Consider the following 25,450-nt stretch of genomic DNA (forward strand, 5'->3'; position numbering starts at 1 on the left):
TACCGATTGTGTCGCTATGTTGGCCAAGTATACGGATGTGAGTAAGGGGAAGTGGGCGTCCTAATGTTAGACTGCGATCGCAATGTGAATGCTAGAACTCGCATATCCCCGCTTAGCAACTGCGATGCGTGGTATAAGCAGAATGGCGTTCCGTAGTGAATCAGGCCCTTAGTCACCAGTGATAATAAAGCACTAATTAGCTTTTTGCTGAATATTTCTGTACAATCTCCTCCATTTGGGGAAACATAAAATTATTCAGAAACTGCAGTTTCTGTATCAGTTTATGGGGAAAAAAGCTTAATAAATAGGCCCCTTATTCAGTATAACCAAAAATAGCTATTATTTTGTGAGCTAAGGAGTACAATTCACCTACATACAGTTGTGTGGGATTTATTTTACAAGTTCCTAGGTAACTGATAGCATCTCATGAAAATTGCTCAGCCTACGGTATGGCTGCTACCACTGTGAATAGGTGACAGAGACAATGAAACTAATAATTTGAAAGTATCAAATGATTTTCTGAGGTAGATTTGGATCTCCTACTAATGTAGCCTAAGATGAATAAATCCATATATCACATATTACTAAAATACGTGAAACACAAATAAGGTATGCACAAGGTAGCATTTTGCAGCTGTACAAAAATGCTGTTGTGTTAGTAACACATTTATAAATAGAGCACGCTGGGCTGCATGGCTTGTCAGTGCTTGCCAAAGACGCTTTGCTTTTTTGATGCTATTAGTAATACTTATCTGCTTTTATCAATACCTGAAACTGTTGTGGGGACAGCACCCTCTGCCAGCTAAAGTAGGTACTGCAACCTACAATCAGTGAAGTAATGTTAATGCAAAATGTGAAGACAACAAATGGCACATTTTGCTTCTATGGGGTAATATCTAGATGTAGCACATCATATTAAGTTGTGTGTATCTATAGCTCAGTGCCTATCATTTATCTGATGTTTATGTGCAGCCAGCTTCATTCATTAGTCAGTGATGATAACAGTTTGACATTATACAGTATGCGTAGCCTACCTCCCAACTGCCCTCACAGGACTGCTTCTTCAGACGCACAGTCCAGTTCTCGGGGCTGGGTTCCAGGCAGTGGTCCATTGACAAGATAACCGGTTGGGTAAGGAGGACTCCAGGGGGGCCACAGCTGACAATAGGACTCAGGAGCGTCTGGCAGCCAGCTAGAGGTAACCTCAAGAAGAGAAGGGAAAGGTAGAAGATGTGAGGCGTGAGTGTTCATCCAGATATATGCTGCTGTCTGTAATTAGTTACAGGTATGTTGCATCCATCGGATCTAACTTTGTTTTTCATGTGTTAGTTATAGTTATACACCCATACAGGTTTCACCTTCTGTAACAGAAAAATAAAAAAAGATTTGCCTTGTGTGGTAAAGTAAAGGCCTCAATACATCAGCAATCGATTGTGGCAATTCTGCAATTTGCAGATGATTGTGTAAAATAATCTGCAATGTATGGGCTTCACAGATCGCAGATTTCAACCAAATAGTGATTGGAATTGGTAAATCAACATGTTGGATTTCACAAATCAATTGTGGTTGAAGATTACTAGTGTGTGGAGTTGATCAGCAGATTTGCAGACCGTTACTAGTAAAATGATGGAGCCTTTCAAGATACAGAAAACCAATCAGCAATCAATAAATCTGAAAACCACAAATGAACAATTTGAAGATTTATTGCTCGATTTAGGAATTCCCAATCTAGCAATCTGCGCCCATACACTACAGATATTTTTCAGTGATTTGCAGATCGATTGCAGCAAACACAGATCTGCCAATCTTGAAAGGCCCATCATTTTACTAGTAACGGTCTTCAAATCTGCTGATCATGTCCATACACTAGCAATCTACAGCCCCAATCCATCTGTGAAATCCAACATGTTGGACAATCTGATATAACAATTCCAATCACTTTTTGGTTGCAATCAGCGATCTGTAGACCCCATACATTGCAGATTTTTTTATACAATCATTTGCAAAACACAGAATTTCCACAATCGATTGCTGATTATTATTATTATCATTTATTTATATGGCACCACAAGTGTTCCGCAGGGCCTTAAAGTATACACTCTGTGACCACTTTATTAGGTACATCTGTACACATGCTCATTAATGAAAATATCTAGGATCATGTGGCAGCAGCTCAATGCCTAAAACCTGCAGACATGACCAAGAGGCTCCAAACACCAGAATGGGGAAGTAATGTGATCTAAGTTTCTTTTGACCTTGGAATGATTGTTGGTGCCAGACGGAGTGGTTTGAGAATTTTATTCTGGGTACACACTATGCCATATGTCATTTGTTCACCCGACGAACGACATATCACATAGTGCATGTGTACAGAAGATTTGCCTGTGAACGACATCGTTCACAGACACATCTGGTCAGCTGTGCAGGACAGCCAATGCCGATATATTTTGCAGATGTTTCAGCACATCTGCAGTCTGTACAGCCAACCCACCGACCAGAGCCGTAACTAGACTTTTTGGTGCCCTGTGCCAGAAAGAGCAATGGCGCCCCCCTCATTTTCAAAGGGACATAATGCACCCAAAAAAGGGCCATGGCTTCATGGGGAAGGGCCAGGGAAGAGATAGGAGAGGCCAGGAGATGCTAGGGATGAAATAAGAGGAAGTTACAAGCAAGAATGATAATAAACAGAAATTTGACAGGCCCAAATAGCGCCCCCTGACCTGTGGCCGCACTACCCTAGCTACGGCCCTGCCACCGACCAACCCATATGTTGGCCCAGGAACCGCCGGCAATGACGTAACTATGAGTTCCTATGGCCAGATATGTCGGGCGGCGTATTGTTAAGTGTGTATGCACAATATCGTTTTAGCATACCACTTACCAAATCATTGGCTTGGTCACCATTCGGCCGCTGGCTGATCCATCGCTTGGGTGTCTACCCAGCATTAGAACTTGCTGATCTCCTTGGATTTTTACGCACAAGATTCTCTAGAGCAGTGATTTTCAACCTTTTTCAACTCGCGGCACACTGAACAAGATTTTAAAATTGCTAAGGCACACTGTCAGTCCCCCACAGGAAAAAAACACACACATTGGCCCCCATGGGAAAAAGCACTCACATTTGTTGGTTCCCACAGAGAAAAAAAAAACAATAATATTGCTCCCCACAGGAAAAAAAATTACATTGGCTCCCACAGAAAAAAATAAAATAACCAGCTGAGAAGGCTCACTGTCGTCCCTGCCCTGTCCCTCATTGGCTGGGGTTGCTCAGTCATACTCAGTGACTGAGCACACAGGCCCTGATTCAGAGCCGGACGCTCTGAAAGAGCGCTCGCTCTAAATCAGGGCTTTTTTTTTTTTTTGATTCAGCCTCCTGGGCGCTCGCATAGCTGTGAGTGACCACCCACAGCTATTGCGTGCGGCCAGGATGATGGTCGTGATGGTCAAGACAATCACGACCATCAGGCTTGCGACGAGACCCTTGTAGTAGGGTCTCGTGGCCGCAAGCCCCAGAGAGCTTCTGGCTCTAATAGAGCCGGAAGCTCTCTCACTGATATCACTGCTGAACATGGGAACGCCTCCGTTTGTGAAGCCACCCCCACGCCACGCCTCCAAAATGGTGCGAGCTGTCAATCAAAATCATCAGCCGCCCCCTTTTGGTGCGAGACCCGGAGCAACGGAGCGCCCATTGCTAGCCGGGTCTCGTGCATGCGCCCGTCGGAGCCGGCTCTGGCGTGCGCACGCGCAGTGGCCTAACATCATATGCGCTCGCGAGCGGGTCTGAATCAGGCCCACAGTGCAGAGCTGGGAGCAGTGTGCAGACGGGTGTGCAACACGGCATGCGTGAACCTATGTCTTGCCGCCGCATCTCCATAGGTCATGGCCCGGGCGCGCCTGAGCCTCCCAGAAGATCCCAACACTATATGTGAATCTTGTAATGGCTACTGCCAGCAGGATAATGTACTACAAAGTCACAAAGCACTCATCATCTCATCATGAAGCAGTAATTAAAAAACCTTTTATGCAACACCCTGCTGAATCCACACCATGAATTAAGGGACCCATACACTACCGAAGGATCGCCGCTTTCCTACGATCCTGCAACCCTGCATTGCGGGATCGATGAAATGATTTGCTGATCACTTTGCAAATCTGTGAAATTTAACATGTATGATTTAATCGACCCTCCGACAGAAAACGGAACATCGATGGCAGCCGGTTGGCATTTCCTTATTGTATTTATATTCTCATAAACTGTGTATTTAGGTATTATGTAAGAATGTATTGTTTGTTCCATGGGCATTTATTTTCTTTATAATATTTGCACTAAATATTAGTGACTGGTATGTTATTTAGCAAAGTTAGTAGAGAATTCAAGGCTGTATACTCACTGGCATTTGTCTTGCGTTTATGCTTTATATCCAGTTGTACTATTTGTGTTTGGAAGGTCACTGGAGGTCACTTTATTGACCTCAATATGGCAAATGCATTGAATGCAGCTGGCAGCATTCAGAAAAGTACAATGCTGCTGCAATACTCAGGAATATTGGAAAACATGAATGGGTGCAAGGTCATTGGAAACAATGTTTTCCTCTTTCAGGCATGTTTTTGTACATTGAACAAACAATAAAAACTCTAATACTGTACAATACACAAACTGGACTCCTGTTTATCCACCATTAGTTGAGATATTTAGGGACCTATTCATTATACTTAAAAGTAGGTGAAAATATTAAGTATCACCTACTTGTGTAAAGCGTCACTACTGGCCCCATTCATTAGACAGGTAACGCAGGTGATTTAACAGAAATCTCCTCCTTACCTGTTATCCCTGAAGCGGAGCGTAGTCCCCACTCACTAATATGGGGACCTCCTTATTGCTAAAATCTTGAAACTCCGAAAAAATATAATTTTCGGGATTTGATGGCAAGAACACACGCAATCCTTAGATAGCGTTCATTCTCGATCCTCTGTTTCTCCCTATTGGAAGAAGTCCCAGGTTGTGAAGAGGAAATAGATCCCTCCACCCCTGTTCGGCTCCCTCCGCTGGACATCGGGATCTTCGTATGCATGCATGAACTCAGGTCACGCATGTACACTAACACTGCTGAGTCAGTACGTTTCACTGCTATGGTAGTAGAGTTGACAGGAAACACGGGGGCAGCTGATTTTTCAGTCCCTGCACCAGAGCAATGTTGAATTTCTCCAGTGTTATAGTATCCACCGCTGCCACTCATAGTGGGTTGGATACTAAGGGCCTGATTCAGACAAGTGCGCTAAAGCAATCGCAGCTGCGATAACCTCAATAACATTACTTTCCAGTCATTTCCAGTTCATTTGGACGACCTCACAGCTGTTTGTTTGCACACACTCTGGGGTACTTCAAATCATAACTGAGCATAAGGATGCCCACTGCTGCCTTCTCATATCCTTCTGATGATGTGCAACAGTGTAAACATCGGTGCCATCGACACACATCGGGGAGTCACACAACATGTAAGGCAAGTTTGACCAGCCGCAAACACTACAGCTCTTCTGACATGCAGAGAGGTCTTATGCTGTGTAGGAGAACGTAATGGCTTATACTGGGTACACACGGCATGATCATCAGCGATAACGACATCGTTGAACGATCTTCCTTTAAACTCCTGTTGTGCTGGATGAACGATATTGTTCATCCACACCAAAAAAAACACCAACGACACACAATCAGCGATCACGGATCCCTATGGAGACATAATGATATCGTCCAGGTTGGCCTGCATGCATTGACGATGGTCGATATCGTTATCGTCCAGCAGTAGCGCGCATCGTTGGTCGTTCGTTGTATACACACGTAACGATTTATCATTGAATTATATCATTATCGTTCATATCGTTAAGATATATCGTTCCGTGTGTACGCACCTTTATTTATACACGCCCATGAAATGGCATTCAAACAGTCAGACATACTTGCATTATTCTGACCACCCCCACATTACCACCCCCAAATGCTAACTACCTGTCACTTACTATGTCAGTGGTTCCGGTGTACGAGAGTAATCGATGCGTGTGCGCATTGCGGCGTTTGCACATGAGCATTAACAAACAAAATCGCTCATTCTGCAAATACATCGCCATTGCGTCCGTCTCTGATTCAGGCTCTAAATTAATATTGCCGAACAGTGCTTGATTAATAGAGCCCTTAATGATTTAGCTGGTCCTAGTTATTTTTATTTTATTTTTTTTAAACGTTTTATTTCTCAATTTTAAAACAAGCTGTACAGCAAATACCATGTTATTTACCGTTCTAGCCTTCAACAGCCTAGGCAGTAGTGGTCTGATTTTTTTTTTATTATTATTATTATTCTTTTTATTTTTTTCTTGGGATAGAGGTGAATTGAAAATCAAATATGGCACAACCAGAACTACCAGGTTACACTGTGACATATTGACACTATCCTATTACTACAGTATATGGGCTTTAAGTAACCTGGAATACAGTAAGATAATATGCAGTCTCTTCAGTATCTGAAAAAAATTATTTTTTTTACGCCAGATAAATCTAAAATATCCGCAGGGACCTACCTCACATCTTCCTGTTTGTGAAGTGTCAGGTAAATTTCATAGATTTTTCCCCGAGGAATGGCATCTGGAGGTATAAGCAGGCTGAGGCCTGAGGTAAAATAGAGAGATTATCACTAATATGCAAACATATGTATAGGCCTACACGCACACTCTACCTGACATGCATACAGAGAATAACATTTGAGACATATTCTCAAGTACACCACTGCTAAAAACTGCTTGAAAAGATAATACAGTAATAATAATAATAAATTACCATTGAAGATTAAATAAATGAATTTACCTGGACAAAATGTAGGAAATGTTCAAAATGTAACTTGCCCTGGGGTCACTTATAAATTACAGCTCATCAGATATAAGCAAATCTATTAAATGGGATTTTTTTTCACATGCAACTATATAAATACAATTGCATAGACCATCAATATATTTACTGATGCTTATCAATATCAACATGCTAACACCTAAATATATAGTACCGGTATTTGGGATCTTAAGACGTCCTCCTAGAAAGTTGAATGTCCCGTATGCCATATTGTTGGATCCACGAGGCAGGGTACGGAAGTAGCTCTGGGTGGAGAGACGTGGTAGTGTGTGGCTATGCTCTCTTGGTAAACCTGGTCCCATAGGTGGTAGAAGATGGCCATTAGTTAGCTGGAATTTGTTGCCACCATCTTGTCGTAGGCACAAGGATCCCTGATAGGTCATTGTAGCTGTGCTGAGATCAGGCTGGATGGTCAGCAAGTGAGTCTGGCCTAGAATAAACAAAACACAAATAATATCTATCTGCTTTTCCAATAGTGTAATATCAGAGCCTTATTTAATAAAATTGTTCAATGATTGAACATGGATACAAGTATTTTAATAGTTTATTTATCTGAGCGTTTGACCACATCTATAATACTCATCCTGCTTAGGATTGCTGTTGTACTACTTTATTGTTAAAATAATGACAATTACTGAATAGAGCCTGGCAGTTTAGCTATAATTATTATTATCTTTAATTTTGAAGGTGCCACATAGTTTCTGCAGAACCATAGTGGTGCAATACAAAGTAACAGTGAAGCTTAACACATCAATAAATTTAAACTTACTATGTGGAAGATATATCAAAGGCGGTTTGTGCAAAATTAGGTGAAAAAAGTGGTATGTGCTGAAATGACCACATCCCTAAATGTACCAAAGCACATACTGAAGCGCTAAATACCTGGAGCCCCTCTGGAAATATCGGCACACTATACTTTTCAATGGTGGCGTAGTGCATCAGAAATTAGTGACTATAGGTAGCTATAATTACTGTACTGCCCTGCAGCCAAGAAACATTCTGCCAGATACTGATGTCGCTATCTGATGCCTATGAATTTGGAATCCAGGAGATGTATAAAAAATAATTGTCATAAAGTATTAACTGACACAAATAGAGTAGGCGAGACTGGCGCATGCACGATATGCCTGCTTGCCCCGGCACCATCAGCAGAAGGGGCCTGTCTTTGGTGCCACATGTCTTGCAATTTTTCTCCTTTTCTCTGCATGGCTGTTTATGTTTATCAAGTTTTCTTCTGCCAGAGAGGTGTCCTTCTAACTCGTACATGCGGCAATGTTTTTTTTTCTAGTTACCCCTATGTGTATACTGTGCATACGCAAGTCAGAATGGACATAAACCAGGGGAGGAGCTAGACCAGCAATTCTAGGTGAGGCAGTGGGAAGATATTTAGGGACCTATGTATCAAAGCTTGATGAGAAAGAACATTTTGACATATAAATCACCAACCAATCAGCTTCTAACTTACATTTTATAGGCTGTGTTTGAAAAATGATAGTTAGGAGCTGATTGGTTATTACTTTTTCTCTCACAATTTTATCTCTCATCAAATTTTGATACATAGGCCCCTTATTCTGCAGATTCTCCTCTCCAGACAGTAGATAAGAGTTGATAACACTATTCAAATATGGCAAGCAATGAAAAGTAAAGCTTTCTGCTGCTTGATAAATTGCCTGAACATATCGCCTCCATGGCTGTTTTTCTTGCAAAAAAACACGGGAAAATTACTTTTCTCCACTTAATAAATTGACCAAATAAGTGGTTTGTAAGTGAGGGTCAAGAACTGGATTCTGAGGGGAATAGACAGACAATAACGCAAGCTGCAGAGGGGAGGTGTAACACAATGCAGATAGAAAGAAAAATGACATGGACAGCAGTGTTCGCGATAGATTGAAGTAGAGATGTGTGCCGAACCATTTTTGCTGGATTTGGATTTGCATTTTTTTTTTCAATTTATAAAAAAAGCTAAAATAGCATAATTTGGGCTTTTTTTGTTCCTACAGTATTATTAACCTCAATAACATTACTTTCCAGTCATTTCCAGTCAATTTTGACCATATCACAGCTGCGTGGAGTCAGACCGCTTTTACGCACACGCTCTGGGGTAATACAGTGTACTGGGGTGCAGGGCCAGCAACAGAAAACACGGGGCCCGGTACACACACTCTTTATGCCCCCCCCCCATATTCCTGGGTGAGAGGCAGTGGGTGATGAAGGGTAGGGGGTAAGAGAGGCCCCTCCATGAGGGGGGGGGGAAGAGAGAGAGAGAGAGAGAAATATATATATATATATAATATATATATATATATTATATATATATATTATATATATATATATATATATAAATAAACAAAAAAAAAAACACGCAATAGTGAGGAACTCACCTGTCACCCAGCCGCTATCTACAGAAGGCATCTGTAGTGACAGAGGAGACCAGGACAGCCATACATGGTTGCTGCTAGACCTAACCGACAGCATATAGGTAGCACAGACTCTACTTCCACCGGGGCCGGTCACTAGAGTACGACGTCAGGCCCCCGGCAACAGCAATGTGACAATGTCACAGACAAGAGGGTAAGACTATGCCCTTAGTCCCCCCCTGTCGCCGGGCCTTCTGGGGTGCAGTGCACAGTACAAACAAATGTAACAATTTTTATTGTTTAAAATTGGCAGCTTGGCTAACACTGCACGGAGTCAGACCACTTTTACGCACATGCTCTGGGGTAATACAGCGTACTAGGGTGCAGTGCGCAGAACAGTACAAATACAACAATTTAATTTTATTTTTTTTTACTTTTTTAAACTTTTTTTATTATTTTAAAGTTTTTTCTTGACAAATATCGAGCCACACTGTGAATGCAGTGGGTGGGGCCTGCGAGTCAGGGCAGAACCACTGTTATGGAAATTAATTAGATTAAATAGACTAAGGGAACTGAACACAGCTTGCCACTTAGATGGACATAGTGGCAGCACAGCCACAGACAGATGGCCACAGCCCCAGCAGCACAGCCCCTTAGAGATGGACACAGCCCCAGCAGCACAGCCCCTTAGAGATGGACACAGCCCCAGCAGCACAGCCCCTTAGAGATGGACACAGTCCCTGCAGCACAGCCCCTTAGAGATGGACACAGCCCCAGCAGCACAGCCCCTTAGAGATGGACACAGTCCCTGCAGCACAGCCCCTTAGAGATGGACACAGCCCCAGCAGCACAGCCCCTTAGAGATGGACACAGCCCCAGCAGCACAGCCCCTTAGAGATGGACACAGCCCCAGCAGTACAGCCCCTTAGAGATGGACAGCCCCAGCAGCACAGCCCCTTAGAGATGGACACAGCCACAGCAGTACAGCCCCTAAGAGATGGACAAACAGCAGCACAGCCCATTAGAGATGGACAAACAGCAGCACAGCCCATTAGAGATGGACACAGCCTTTTAGAGACAGACACAGCTCCACTTGGACACCACAGAGCAGAGTGCAGCATGCAGAAGCGTGACTGGACTGGAGTGATGGCGTCGAATCCCGGACGCGGCTCCTGGGAATCCAAACCCTGTGAGAATCCGAAGCCGGGAGGATAACGTTCGGCTTTGATCTGGCATCTGAGCCTGTTGGGAAATCCTAAGCCAGGACTCGGATGTGGCTCAGAGTAAGCATTTCTGAGCGGTACGGATTCAAGGTAATCCGGACAGCTCATCTCTAGATTGAAGCGGGTAATGGCATTTATTTGGGACACCAAAGAAGATGAGCTTACCGTAGTCAAGCCAGGAAATGATGAGGATTTTGGTGGCATAAGGAGTAAGAAAGGGTCAGATCTTAAGCTGGCCACACACATAGCGATTTTTCAACCAATTTGGCCGATTTCGACGAATCGTCACAACGAATCTTGTAAAATATGGACAAATCATGAGTATCCACTCTTGATCACGATGCCGATGCGCATTCCCGCTCGTCGTATCTCGCATCTTCAGATCTGCCGTGCTGTACGGCAGATTTGACAATCTGGGACACGATGAGTGCCGATCGTGAGTATTTTTTTACTCACGATTAATCGTACAATTCACCATACATCGCAAAATTTGACAGAAAGGAGCCTGCACACGCCCATCCACCATCTTGTACAGCATCGTGATTGCAAGAAGAAGGAAGCACGATCAGGAGCCTGCACAACAAATCTGGATTTCAGGACTTTGGTGAGTATTGGTACTGTATTAAATGTAACCCCACTGCCCACCAATGTGTGCCACCCACCTACCCACCAATGTGTGCCACCCACCTAGAAATGCATGACCCAGCCACTGCCTGCCTCATTCCGGCAGGCGGTGGCTGGGTCATGCATCAATCTCCCACTGCACACCAATGTGTGCCACCCACCTATGCATGACCCAGCCACTGCCCTCCGAAATGAGGCGGGCGGTGTCTGGGTCATGCATCAACCTCCCAATGCCCACCAAATTGTGCCACCCACCTAGAAATGCATGACCCAGCCACCGCTCGCCGGAATAAGGCGGGCAGTGGCTGGGTCATGCATTAACCTCCTACTGCCCACCAATGTGTGCCACCCACCTAGAAATGCATGACCCAGTCATCGCCCGCCGGAATGAGGCGGGCAGTGGCTGGGTCATGCATCAACCTCCCACTGCCCACCAATGTGTGACAGCCTAAAAAATACCTTAAAACTCAGCAAACACTAAAAATTTTATAAAATGGGAAAAACATTTAGTTCTGCAACAAAAAATAAAACATAAAACATTACAACAATATCAATACATATATTAAATTTGTTTTTTTTCTTATGATACATTTGTTTATGATGGTTGAATATACCACTATAAACAAATGTATATCAAAAACATAATCAAATACATTGCACCAATAAAATAAAAAACATATTACAATACTTTTAAAAACACAATACATTCCTGAAAAAAACATATTCAAATACAAAAAAAAACATTAAAAACCAGAAAAAAACATATTAAAATACTGTTAAAATCACTGGGCCTGATTCAGACCCGATGTTGAGTGACAGCATGCCCCCTTTGTGGGAGTGCCGGGGGCGTGGCTGCCCAGAAGGAGGCGTTCCCATGGGAATGCCTACCATTTAGGGCCGGCCCCACTGACATCACAAGTGATGTCAGTGGGTGGACTTCTTGCTCTGTAAGAGCAAGAAGTCCACTGGGACTTGCGGCAACGAGACCCTACCACAAGGGTTTCGTCGCAAGTCCGATGTCAAGACCATCGCGACCATCATCCTGGCCGCTCGCACTAGCTGTGGGTGGTCACCCACAGCTATGCGAGCGGCCAGGAGGCCACTCTAAAAATACAATAGGCGGGCACTGATTCAGAGCGAGCACTCTGAAAGAGCATCTGGCTCTGAATCAGGCCCACATTACATTCCTGTAAAAAAAAACATATTAAAATACAATAAAAAACATTAAAAACCAGAAAAAAAACATATTACAATACTTACCAAAAAAATCTGGAAAACTGTAGAAATATACATTAAAAATTTACAAAATTCACATTTCTAGATTAATAAAATGTCCTTATTTTTTTTTATTCCTAGCAATGTCTATCGATAGTGAACGGGAGTTTGTTACGGGATTCCTAGAGATCCTCCAATCAAAGGAGTGTCTATTGCGGATATCCTGTCGACAGTACCACAACAAAACGCAGAAATTGGCAGTTTTGGGGGTGTTGTTGGACTACACCCAAAAGTTAATTTCGGATGCTGACTTAAAAGCAGTCAGACAAAAAATCCAGAACCTGCGTACCGTCTACATAAAAGAAAATAAAAAAGTAAACGATTCAAAAAGGTCTGGAGCAGGCACGGACGACTTGTACCAGCCAACACTCTGGTACTATCACCTCATTAGTGAACAGGAGCCACAATGCAAGTCAGTTGTCCTGATGGCCGAGCGAGAGGGAGAAGAGGAGGTGGCAGAAGTGAATGGACTGTCTGAGGAAGTTTTGGTAAGTAGAGACACAGTTCATAAACCAAAACCTTTTATTGTTTTTGTAGTTCAATCCCAATTGTCCAATATAGCCATTTATCTCACAGACAGTCCTCCTGCCATGGCACCGTACCTGGTCCGCTGAAATAGGCCTTATACTCATCACTCACTTCTTTGGCACGTGCTGTCGATGTTGTAGAAATTGGTTGTGTAGACAAAGATGTAAACTGGGCAATGTCCTCCGGAGGTCTTACATCTTCTGGTCTAGCTGTGACTTGTCCTCGCTGTGTAGTATTCCTTCGCAGAAAGTTATGCAGCACACAGCACGCCATCACAACCCAGTCTATCTTCTCCACGCGTAGGTTTATGGTGGTGTGGAAAATGCGGAACCGGTTGCTGAGTATTCCAAACGCATTTTCCACAATGCGCCGTGCCCATGATAGACGATAATTGTAGATCCTCTTCTTTCTGGTCAAGCCCCTCTGTGCAAATGGCTTCATCACATGTTCATGTAATGCAAAAGCCTCGTCTGCGACGAAAACGTAATTCATTCCGTGCTTTGTCTTGTCCAGTGACGGCAAGTTGAGGGTTTTGTTGGTGAGTCTCTGGTAGAAAGCCGTCTGTTTAAAGGACCCACCATCTGAAGCATGGCCATTCTTGCCAACATCCACAAACAAAAATTTGTAGTTGGCATTCACCACTGCCATGAGAACAATGTTGAAGAAGCCTTTTTAGTTGTATTAATATGATCCGGTGTTGGCAGGTGAGTTGATGCGGATGTGTTTTCCATCGATGGCTCCTTCACAGTTAGGGAAATTCCAGCGTTGTTCAAACTCTTCAGCGATGCTCTTCCACTCCTCCATGGTGTTAGGAAACTGGAAAAATTGTAAAAAAATGTTTTAAAACATGACAATAATATTGTTTTTCTTTTTTTTTCCTATATAGACTCCCAACTAAGAGCCTGATATGTCCTCCACGCCGGACCTAAGTTTGCTCGGGGACAGCGAAGGGGATAATTTGACCCCAGTGGAAACACCCATTCTACCAGGACCATCATCTTCATCACTACTACCCAAAAAAAAAAAACCAGGGAAGACAGCAGCAGCACACTCAACAGGAGGACTTGTTTCTCCAGCAAGCTGCAAGAATCCTTCATAGACCGCCGGATGATATCGACAATTTTACTGCACATATTAATAGTCAACTTAGAAAAATGTAACTAGTAAAAATTTTCAAAGGCTCACCTATGACCTTTGTAAGTAGGTCACTCAACAGAAATTTGCATGACTCCACTTATATTGCTGACCCACTGCTTTCACCTGCCCCAAACACCTATGTCAGGCCCCCCCCAACCCAGTTGGAGACTATTCCGCCCACCAAGCACCCCAAGCACAAGCCATACCATTTATAATGCTCTAATGGAGTCAGAGGAAGATTTGCCACGTTACTCTTAAAATTTTTTTTCTTCTTCTTCTTCTTCTTCTTGCCTGTACTATCACCAAATTTTATCACTCCCAATAGGTGCAGGCTGTATGCTATACGGTGGTGATGACACTAATTGGACAAGGTCACTACACACATGGCGCAAGCACAGATTGCTGGAAGCCGCGGCCACAATCTGTACTTGTACCATGTGTGTATTGACCTGTTCAATCTGGTGTCTGACCCACCAGACAACATACAGCTGGCTACCTATTGGGATTGATAAAATTTGGTGATAATGCTATTTTGTACAATTTATATACATGTTGATCTTCTATATAAAAAATAACTAAAAATTATGTTATTGCCTACAGTTTAGTGCAGAGTCTGGTTTATGCAGCCTAATTGGCTGTCTTATGATAAAGAGTTTAAATAAAAAAACACATAACAATTGTTATTGACACAGTGCAGAGCAGTGTTATTGCCACAGTGCCTGTCAGTTTTTATAAGGAGTTAAACATTTTTTAGTTAATATTTAATTAACTACTATGTAGTGTTGTTGCCACACATATGTTAATGACTGCTATGCAGCACAGTCTTGTTAATGCTGGCTTATTGGTTGTCACAAGTATGATAAAGAGTTGACTAGAAAAAAACTACAAAAAAAAAAAATAAAAAATTTTCTTTGACAAGAAACAAATGTGTAGTGTGTTTTTTTTCCATTACCTTGCAATACTGGTACTGCAGCACTTTAACGATAGCCTTGCAGGTCTCCGGAATGATGACGCCCAATGACTGAGGTGAGATGAGTGTCCCAAACTTCAGGTCTTCAAATGACCTTCCTGTAGCCCGGTACCTCAGGGTAGCCACCAGCCTCTCTTCAGCAGGGATTGCACTTCGCCATCTTGTATCTTGCCTCCGGATGTGGGGGGTCACCAGATGCAGCAACTCCTGGAAAGTGGCATCATCCATGCGCAGGTAGTTGCAATAGTCCTTCGGTTGTTATCCTTGATCTCCATCAGCAGGGACATGTGAAAAGCGAGTATCCCTTTGCTGCAGCCAGTCCTTGGTCCAGCATGTTCTTCTCCTCCTTCGCTGGGCCCTCTCCTGGATCACCTTGACCCCAGCTTGAGCGACCAACACTCTATACCGATAGGGATCCATCAGCCCAGAATTCAGGAACAGGATAGAATGCAGGTAGCACACACTTGTAGGTAGAAGACACTTTGTAAAAGGCAAACCAAATACAAAGAGCACAGTAGCAAAGTACAGGGTTCAGCAGGTATACACCTAGCCTCACTAGTAGCAGAGCAGAATGTGCACAGGTTTAAAATGGCTCCTGCTTTTTATACCCCCTAGCTAGCCCCTCCCACTGTTATTATTATTTAAATTTCCCACCAATCGTGAAGAGGCTCTTGTTTTTTTTTTAAAACTCACGATGTATCATGCACGATCTCACGATGCGTACGATCAGATACATCGTGACATCGTGTGTCAAATTGGCAGGTTTCTTTACCAAATCGTGACCATGACTGCCGGGGAGCTCCCGGGGAGAGTTCAGGAGATATCGTATACATTGTGTGATCGTGAGCACATCGCTATGTCTGTGGGCACCTTTAGAGACGGTGCAGAGGTGGAAATGGCAACAGTGAGATATATTTTGATTATGCGCAGTGAAGGACTTGAAGGATGACGCTCAAGCTGCAGACTTGGAGGATGGTCAGGAGGGAGATGTTATCGACAAAGAGAGGGGGAAAGAGAGCATGGGTCCTTGGAAGAGAGGAAAAAGATGATTTAACTTTTGGACATGTTTAATTTGAGAAAATTTTGGGCCCTTTGGGATGAATAGATCCAAGAGAGGACTAAGAGAGAAAGGTCAGGGGAGGATAGGTAAATCTGAGTGTCATCAGTGTAGCGATGGTATTGGAGACCAAAGGAGCTGATGAGATTTCCAAGGGAGGAGTTATAAAGTGAGAAGAACAGGGTTCTAACGATGTACCCTTGGGGAACATGGACATATAGAGGAAGGGGTTGAGGTGGTGTTAGAAGTAGAGACAGAAAAGGAATAGCATCTGAGGTAAGAGATTAATAATATATATATTCTCTATATAATGTGTGTGTGCATTGTAAAAGCCACTACAAATGTACTGCTGGGCATTATTTATAAGCCTTTTGACAACCAAAATATAAAGTAACTATAAAATGAACTACATTTTTAAATGACAGATAATGTTCAATTATTAAATTATTGAGGTCATCAAACAATATTTATAGATGTCATAAGTAGTTCCACAATAAGCAATACATACAGCCAGTGGTACACTGAAATGGCTTATGTTATGCTCACGAGCTATACAACAGTACAAGTAGAGAGAGCCTGCAGCCAACGTGACCACTGCTCCTTTTAGTGCAGTTATCCTCTACCCCGCAGCTAACAAACATTCTACAATCACATGTATTTACATCAATTATATAACAGCAACTAAATATATGTCAAAACAGCCAGATGTACAAGCATTATGCTTGTGCAGGGGTTAATAAATGAACCTAATTACAACACACTGCAGACTTCACCTGCTTTGCCAGGCTTCAGGCTGACAGGCTGGAAAGCAGCTGTAAGGATTGAGGAGTCAGCCACATCTGCATCCAGGCCTTCCTTCCTGCGCCAGCACACCAGTATCACTGCTAATAGCAGTACTAGGAACACCGCCACTGCCACCACTCCCACATACAGGGCCACGTCCTCAGGGGCACCCACAGCTGCAGCACCCAAAGAAAGAAAAATGAGACAAAATGAATATTTGTACAGGAGATATATGGCAATAAGCAAACAGGCTATGCTACCGTCTCTTATAATGTCACCTGTTTAGAATAGATTCAATATAACGGTATTGACGTTGATTTACCTAATTGTAATACCAATATAATAATGCTAATGCACAAAACAGTTATAATGTAAGAGGAACTGCTCCTTTTCCTTCAAATCATCCCACAGTTATCAGAACCCAAGGCTCCACAGAGCAAATTGAATCCCTTTATCCTCTGCCCACTGTAGAGTAAAGCTCAGTTCTGCCTGACATTTGGGCTCACTTATGACAAGCAGCACAAGGCCAATGTGCCCGTCTCTCTTAGACAGAATGTGATTGCTTTGTTTGTGTGTCAGCCCACTCGTGCCCTGTAGACACTGTACACCTCTCATGTGCCTATAAGCAAAGTCATATCTGATTACTGCCACCCATGCCTCATTAGTTGAGTATTCCCATTAGATCACCACTTAGTACAGAATTGATTTATCTACCAACTTTACTGCTCTTATATATATGCAAAAAAAGCAGAGAAAGTGATACAGTTTAGCATTGTATGTACAGAATATACATTTCCTCCATTCAGTGTTGTGCCTTTTAAAAGTGAGTGAAAGTCAGCTGAGACTGTAGAAGAAATGACTACAATGAGTCATGCACAATGACAGATGCCTTTGTAACTAGCAGTGTACATAGCTATATTTACTTTACAATATTCAAAGACATGATTACAACTGAATGAAAAGAAAATATATTGACTTGTAGAAAAATCAACATTACAATCCCTGAGAGAACTTAATCAGAAATAGATTTTGAGAGGGGGCATTTAATTAATCTGTACAATTCATTTAACTCTTCCTATGCAGCAGACATTAGTAAATGATTTATCTTGTCTTAATCAGTATTGTTTATATAATGAATTATCACTGATTAAACCGAACAAGTAATTTAAGAGCAACTACAAAACAGATACATTACAGCAGGCAAATGAGAAACAGGTTGATGTGGGATGAAAGCCCTTAGTGTAAGGAAAGGTGAGAGCATTACTTTCTCTTTAGTTCGCTTATAGGAGCTATAATTTGAGGAATAATGGCTCATTCACTTACATAATTACATGGGGATTATTATACGAAAAGTGCACTTTATACATGTCTAAATCTATTTCAATGTTCTCACATAATATCTGCTATTAAGAGATCTTTCTAAAATCTTCTATGACACTATTAAAATCTAACATAGAACCAAATCTATGCACCCTGCTAACATGTACCCCAAGGAAGAGCAGCTTGAAGAAACAGCCTAAAGTAACAATCTGTAACTTGCATGGATTGCCAACAGCAAAACAGACAGTAGTTTGATCCAGTAACATGAAACATCGTCTTAACTCTCGCAGGTGAAATTATGTCTCTAGAGAACTGATTCCATAGAGAACAAAGTTAATAAGTATAGATTGTTTTTAGATTCAATTCCTTTTGAAGTCAGGATTAAATATATAATCATTGAACTGAAAGAACTAGATACAGAAATCAATGCATTACCTGTGACAGATGGACAATTATTTTTAAACCTAGTTGCATCAGTGGCAAAGTGAAAATGTTATTTTATGAAGCTGTTACAAATATAATAAATTATGCTGAATAAGTCACCAATTAATATTTACATGCTCTCAATTAAAGAGGTGCAGATGATGTGCCATATAATCATTTACCTACATATTATAAATGTTGCCTTATGGTCTACTTGAAAAGGATGAAAGCCATTTTTGCAGTGCCAGTGTTCCAGATAGGTAACACTTACTGTGCATGCAGAGGTCACTGGTGCAGTTTCGGGTCTCTGTGTCAGGTCCTTGACACTGCAGCCCCCCATTCCGTGGGGCAGGCTGAGTACATTCCCTACTTCTCCAGTGGGTGCAGTCAGAGGTACAAGAAGACCAGTAGCTCCATTCTGCCCATCCTCCACTCACTGTGTACACAGCCAGCCGTTCAAAAGAAAAGCAATTATAAACTGAGCAGGTCTAGCACAGCCTAAAAGCTCGCTTTCCATCTCATGCAAGTGCCAGGTTTTCTCTATATATCATTTCTAAACGGTCCATCTGCTCTCGTACTCTGTAGGATGCAGCCTTCCCCATTCCCCTCATTGCATCATGCATAATGTAGCTATTTCCCTATGCGTGTCTATCCTCAGCACAAAATAATCTCTCTTTCTTCTCTATTACTACATAACACACAGGTATCTCCACCGAGTTATTCACTGGTAATAAGCATATGACTGTCTAGTTCCACGCCCAGTCCTGCCCTTGTTACAAGGTGCTGAGTTAACCTTCATACTTTCCTATAATGCTGGTCCATTACCTCAATGTACCGAGCTCAGCATTTTCTTGGTATGCTTGGGTATGTCAAAATAGCAATCTATCCATCAAAATATCTCTCCCTGCGGCATGATCAGACATCCTGGCAGATAGACAGTGGGAGAGCTATGACACAAGGATCCCATATCTTACCGGGACAAAGGGTTGTACAGGCTGTTTTCTGGATGTTCTGACCCTCGCAAAATGAGCCTCCATTTAAAGGTGTGGGGTTAGTACAGCTCCGACTTCTCTTCTGCCAGCCTCTTCCGCAGGTCGTGCTGCACGGAGACCAGTCAGTCCACGATGACCATCCTCCATTAACTTGGAAAAAGCAGATACACAGCATTGTACAATATATGCAACCTTTACTCAACCAGCAGAGGAACAGATTATATCCTTGGTACAGAGATGCTATAATAAAAGCCACATAAATGCTTTACTTTTAATACAAAATAGCGTGAAATGCGAGTGTTAAGTTCTCTTGGCTGTTACTGGGTAAACAAACTGCTAGTTGTACACACACATGCCAAGTAGCTCAGATGGATCCTCTGGGGCCGGAGTAGCATGAGCAGTAAATATGGGCACATACTATCAGATCGTGGTCATCAACCATCCTGCTCACTACACGTCATTGATTTTGTCTGGCCTAAAGGTGCGTACATACCAAACGATATTTTAAACAATTTGAATGATTTTGACGAAACGACAAATCGCGTAAAATATGTCCAAATCGTGAGTGTCACGATGCCGATGCTCGTACCCATGGGTCGTACATCGCATCTTCAGATCTTGCCTACAGCAGGCAAGATTTGCCAATCTCATACACAATTTTGTGCAGATTGATCTTTAGTCAGATTGGACACTTTTTAGCACCATATCATGTCCTGGAGAGCCTGGGAGCTGCTGGGGAGAGTTCAAGGGAAATCGCTCACGATATCGGACAGCACAGACGGTGTAATGGTTAGCATTACTGCCTCACAGCACTGAGGCCGTGGGTTCAATTCCCACCACAGTCGTAACTTTGTGGAGTTTGTATATTCTCTGTGTGCTTGCATGGGTTTACTCCGGTTTCCTCCCACACTCCAAAAATATACTAGTAGGTTTTTTGGCTCCCAACATGAACCCTAGTGTGTGTGTGTGTGAGCATGTGGTAGGGAATATAGAGTGTAAGCTCCACTGGGGCAGGGACTGATGTGAATGTCCAAATATTCTCTGTAAAGCGCTGTGGAATATGTGTGCGCTATATAAATAACTGGTAATAATACTAATAATAATAATATCACATCATGAGCACATCGTCTAGTGTGTAGGCACTTTAAGCTATATCGCATAATCCATCAGGTGGGCTCCAACAATTCACTATTACTGTCTAACTTATAACTAGCCTGCAGAAAGCAGCAGATATTGTCACGGCATTACAATAATCACATTTATACTATGTATATTGAAAAGTTTCAAGAACCTGTCAACAATTAAGATGTTTCCAATAAGATTGCTCTATGCAGCATCAGCATTAGCATCAGCCATTGTGGAGTAAGGCATTTTATGATAAGGAAACTGAAGAACCCAGTCATGGGCGGAATGTACTAAGCATCTCACTGCCGTTGCGGAACATCCTGCCACTTATTGGGTACATAACTGCATTAATAACACTAGTATGTACCTAGAAATGCAATCGGAAGATGACGTTACCCACAGGGTCAAAGCTCTGGAATGTATCGCATTTCAGATCTTGGTATATATGGAAAATGCGGCCAAATTTCATACAAGTCAATTGTTGGGATTCCTTAATGTTAGACCATTTGTGCGACCCTCAGCCTATTATTGGCAATCATAGTACATATAATAACCTCCAGCTTACCATAAACAGTAATGGCTGCTGAATTACTTCTCCGCCTAGCGACTATATTTTTGGCCACACAGGTATAGTTCCCCGTATCAGCTAGACGAGCCTGTCTTAGAACCAGACTGTGGTCTGTCCCAATGAAAATGTTGGAATCCACATCAGGGTTCAAGATGTCCTCATTCTTCAGCCACTCCACCTTACATTGCCGTGGTGAGATGTGGGAGAAAGAATAGACAGAACAGATAATAATTAAAACAAAATGTAGCATAGCTTGAAATAAACCATAATCCTAATTGATAAACACTGAAGGGCCAAATCTTTCATAGAAAATTGGCATCAGCAATATAAGTTTAAAAGTATAGATAAAAATGATATATATGTTGCCTGAACACACTGCATTTACACCAGTTAAGTTGATTTATAGCTAATTGGTCACAAATTGCATTGTGTATTGGCCCAAAATTATAGCTAACCTCGATCAACATCTGTTTGGGATGGGCAGAAAATGCAAATGACTTTGGGCCTGATTCAGCAAGAAACGCAGTAGCTTATACGCACACAATAAGTTGAATAATTTGCACCGCGCATGCGTATGCATCACAGTGTGCGTGCACGAACTAGCAATTGCGATGGGAACTGCATTTGCAGAGGCTACGCAGACCCAGAGGAGAGTGATTGACAGGAAGTGCCGTTTGTGGGTGGTGATGGGGGGATGGTTGAGCGAGCGCAGGCTTGCCAGTGCATTTCAACGGCGATGCAGGGGCGTGTATAAATTATCCACTGTGTGGCTATAAGCAACCAAACCACTGATAGCATGTGTGGCTAGTAGCAATTTCTGAGTAAGGTCAGGGCTTGTGGAAGTGTGCATTTTGGTCCGATGTTACCGATGCTTTCGCTATGTTCCCCTAGTATACAGATGTGAGTAAGGGGAAGTGGTAGTCCTTATGTCAGGATGCGATCGCAATGTGAATGCTAACATTTAAATAGCACAGCTGATATTAGTAACTGCGGTGCGTGCGTATAAGCAGAATGACGATCCGTAGTGAATCAGGCCCTTTGTCCATGATCTTACAATGTGCACATGATCATCCAACTGCACTGATTATGTCCATAGAATCAACCGGATGGTGATACAGTATTTGTACTATTTGCTGACATAGGTGTATGGTCAAATTGGACCTAGATTTGACTACTCAAGTCAAAATAATAAGCATCATAAAGTGGAATGGGTAAATATGTGCAAACATAAAATCATATTGCGTTAATATTTGCGTTTTATATGTTTTATATATATTTACAAGTGTGTTCAAGCTGCATTCATTTTAAACATGTATCTGTAACAAAACAAGAAGTTACTATCTTGTTAAAGCCGAACACATCTGTAAACACCTCATTAATGCATCTCATTGAGCTGAATGTACGTTTTCAGCTGCATTGATGCTTATTATACGCACTAGTTAAACACACACTAATATGTACTGTCTCATTTAGTAGGATGATTTTTATTTTCACACCTGTCAACATGCTCCAACAGCAGTGTCGGACTGGGACATGAAGGGCCCAGTAGGGAAAGCAGTGGTAGGGGCCCAAGCTTAAGCAGTGTGACCAGCCACCAGAGGGGGTGTGACCAGCTGCAACAGATGGACTTGGCCAACCATTAGAGAGGACATGCAAAGAACAGCGCCCAAAAGAGGTGGTAGCGGTTTGTGAGCACCACCCACTTTGATCAGCAGTAAGGCTAATCTTAGTGTAGTTTCTATAGAAACAAATCAAGCACCCAAGTTCATCCATGAGCCTGCTCCACCCTGGATTTCCCCTGTACCCCTGTGGGCCAGTCTGACCCTGTCCAATAGTATGTATGTAGTTTTAGGCCAACAACTTGTCCCTGTCACAGACTGAACATACTCGTAAATGTATATCAAATGTGTACATAAAACAATGTATATTTTATGTGGATTAAAATGCACAAAAAACAATAAACAAACCTCCAGTAATGAGCATTAACCTTTATTGTACAGTTGTCACATATTTTGTAACATTAATATAGTGCTAGTTGTTTTTGTTTTATTGCAGACAGGTATCCACAGCGCATAGCAACAATGAGATAATGCCTGTAACAAATGTTACCATCATCATGGATGAATTTGATTTGGTACTTGGATATGCCTCCTTGGTAATGTAATTACATAGCATGTCACCATAACCTTAAAGATGGCCAGATCGATGTTAGAGCCATTGGTGGTTTATCATGTATCACTAAAACATAATTTTCATTGATTATATATTTGAGTCAGAGTTCCTCTTCCTTGTATTGCATCAGTGAGCCTGGTACAGCACATTCATAGAGTTATACAGTTTTCCCTGTGCAGTTTTATTTGCTGTGCATCAGGGTCTATTTATTATAGTAGTAATAATGTCGGCAGATTTCGGAAAGAAAAATGGCATTGAAAATGCTTTTTTTATTTTTTTTCCATAATAGAAGCTTTTTTCATAAACAATGTGAATGTATATATTTATGTGGTGTGTAGATCACCAGTGTCAGTACTAAGGTCTAGCTAAATAAAAACTTTTACTTTATATAAGATGCTTAACTGTAACTAAGTAGGTTTATAGATATGAATCTTCTTTGTGGTATAATCTAATCCGCATGTAAACCTGCTTTCACATTCAAGAAGTAGTGTATGAACATGAGCCTGTGGAGTGTAGGGCTATTTATGCAGAACACAATGCTCATGAATCACATGAGTAAGGCTTTGCTTGGGCTACAGTTGGTCACGTGATCTTTACAGGCTCATGTCTTTTCTTTTACATTGGACGTATAAATCATATTGCCCATGCATGCAGATTGTTTATTATGGACCGCATCTCTAAAGCCGCATACACACTAGAAGATTCTTATCAATGATATGGACGATAACGATATCGTTCAACAATATATTGTTCATATCGTTCAGTGTGTATGCAGTGAACGACCAATGATGTGCGCTCACGTGGGTCGTTAACCATGTCTTTTGTTGTCCGTACATGCAGCCAATCTGACGATATCGTCAAGAATTGCCTGTTCAGAGATGTGGCCGGAGGACTTCACTGAAGTCATCCTGCCACATGTTAACTTTAAAGATATCTTTCAGTGTGTACACCCAAAATCGTTTGTCCTGCACTACAGAAAGTTCAAGGGAAACCTTTCACCAATATTCATACAGCACATCGTCTAGTGTGTATGAGCCTTTAGAAGCTCCTGGTAAATCTCTACTGCTCAAAAGTCTTAAATAGGACTTTTATTTCTAGTGTTGTATTTATTGGTTTTAAATGAACGGATTTATCTTGTGAGATGGGGATATACTGTATATATAAATGGATTATTACTGTTGAAGATGAGCATTACTATAAACTGGGATAAACTCCAATAATCACCAGTCTCTTAGCAGGGTTCCTGTGGAGAGGCCATGTCTCACAGTCCCCTGCAGGATCCTCTTGTGAGAACCATAGTGGAAATTAGAATTAGAAACCTGAAGAAGCCTGCTCCAAAAACTACTTGTACAGAGGATGTACTATTCTAAACCTAAAATAATACTTCCATATGTCTGTAAGTAGTAAGCTTGCAGGAAGCCATCCGATTACTATGTACTTGTGAGCCCAGTGCTTCTCAACTTGCTGAAGTACTAAGCTGCAGAGTAAAAGAATGCAAAAGAATATACGTTGTTGCCTACTTTTGCAGATACTACATTGGTGGCAGGCGCGGAAATACACCAACCCTGAAGGGCGCACATTGACCTTCATTGGCCCGGAATAGGAATATGTAGGGATTCCAGGAGACGTGTGCCACAGTCCTCCCTCTGCCAGCTTATAGACCGGTCTCTAGGGACAGATCTCAAGCAAGGAAACCGCACCAATGTATATAAAAGGGGCGGGGCAGAGACTGGAGTGCTTGGCCCCTCATTCCTTTGTTGTTCTTTCCCCATACTCAGGACCTGCTGCCTCTGTTGTACTGTGGGAGCAGCACAAAGCAAGAGCATAGGACCATGATCAGCAACAGGTAGTGTTTGTGTGCTGGGATGTTGGTTGTTATTTGGAGGAGGAGTGTATGTCTGGGTGCTGCTGGTGTGTTGGCAGAGAATGCAGGGGGAGAGAGTGTGTAACTGGGTCCTGCTAGTATGAGGGTGGAGAGTGTGTGTTTGGGTATTCTAGTAA

General features: G+C 42.2%; 1 protein-coding gene across 4 annotated transcripts in view; it reads right to left on the reverse strand.

Annotated features, from left to right (window-relative positions):
• UNC5A (unc-5 netrin receptor A) overlaps window positions 1-25,450 on the reverse strand; it is a 335,992-nt gene that overhangs the window by 36,083 nt on the left and 274,459 nt on the right. For 3 of the 4 annotated variants that reach the window (XM_088465533.1, XM_088465532.1, XM_088465534.1), the window contains exons 5-11: window positions 21,275-21,455; window positions 19,567-19,734; window positions 18,864-19,028; window positions 16,840-17,025; window positions 7,050-7,325; window positions 6,571-6,658; window positions 1,035-1,203 (exon numbers count right to left, since the gene is read on the reverse strand). In XM_088465533.1, coding sequence (XP_088321659.1) covers window positions 1,035-1,203; window positions 6,571-6,658; window positions 7,050-7,325; window positions 16,840-17,025; window positions 18,864-19,028; window positions 19,567-19,734; window positions 21,275-21,455 — 1,233 coding nt within the window. The remainder of the gene's footprint in view (window positions 1-1,034; window positions 1,204-6,570; window positions 6,659-7,049; window positions 7,326-16,839; window positions 17,026-18,863; window positions 19,029-19,566; window positions 19,735-21,274; window positions 21,456-25,450) is intronic. The other variant, XM_088465535.1, reaches the window with a different exon arrangement.

This window comes from Taudactylus pleione, unplaced genomic scaffold, assembly GCF_031769625.1.
Source record: "Taudactylus pleione unplaced genomic scaffold, aTauple2 ptg001990l, whole genome shotgun sequence".
Taxonomy (NCBI): Eukaryota; Metazoa; Chordata; class Amphibia; order Anura; family Myobatrachidae; genus Taudactylus; species Taudactylus pleione.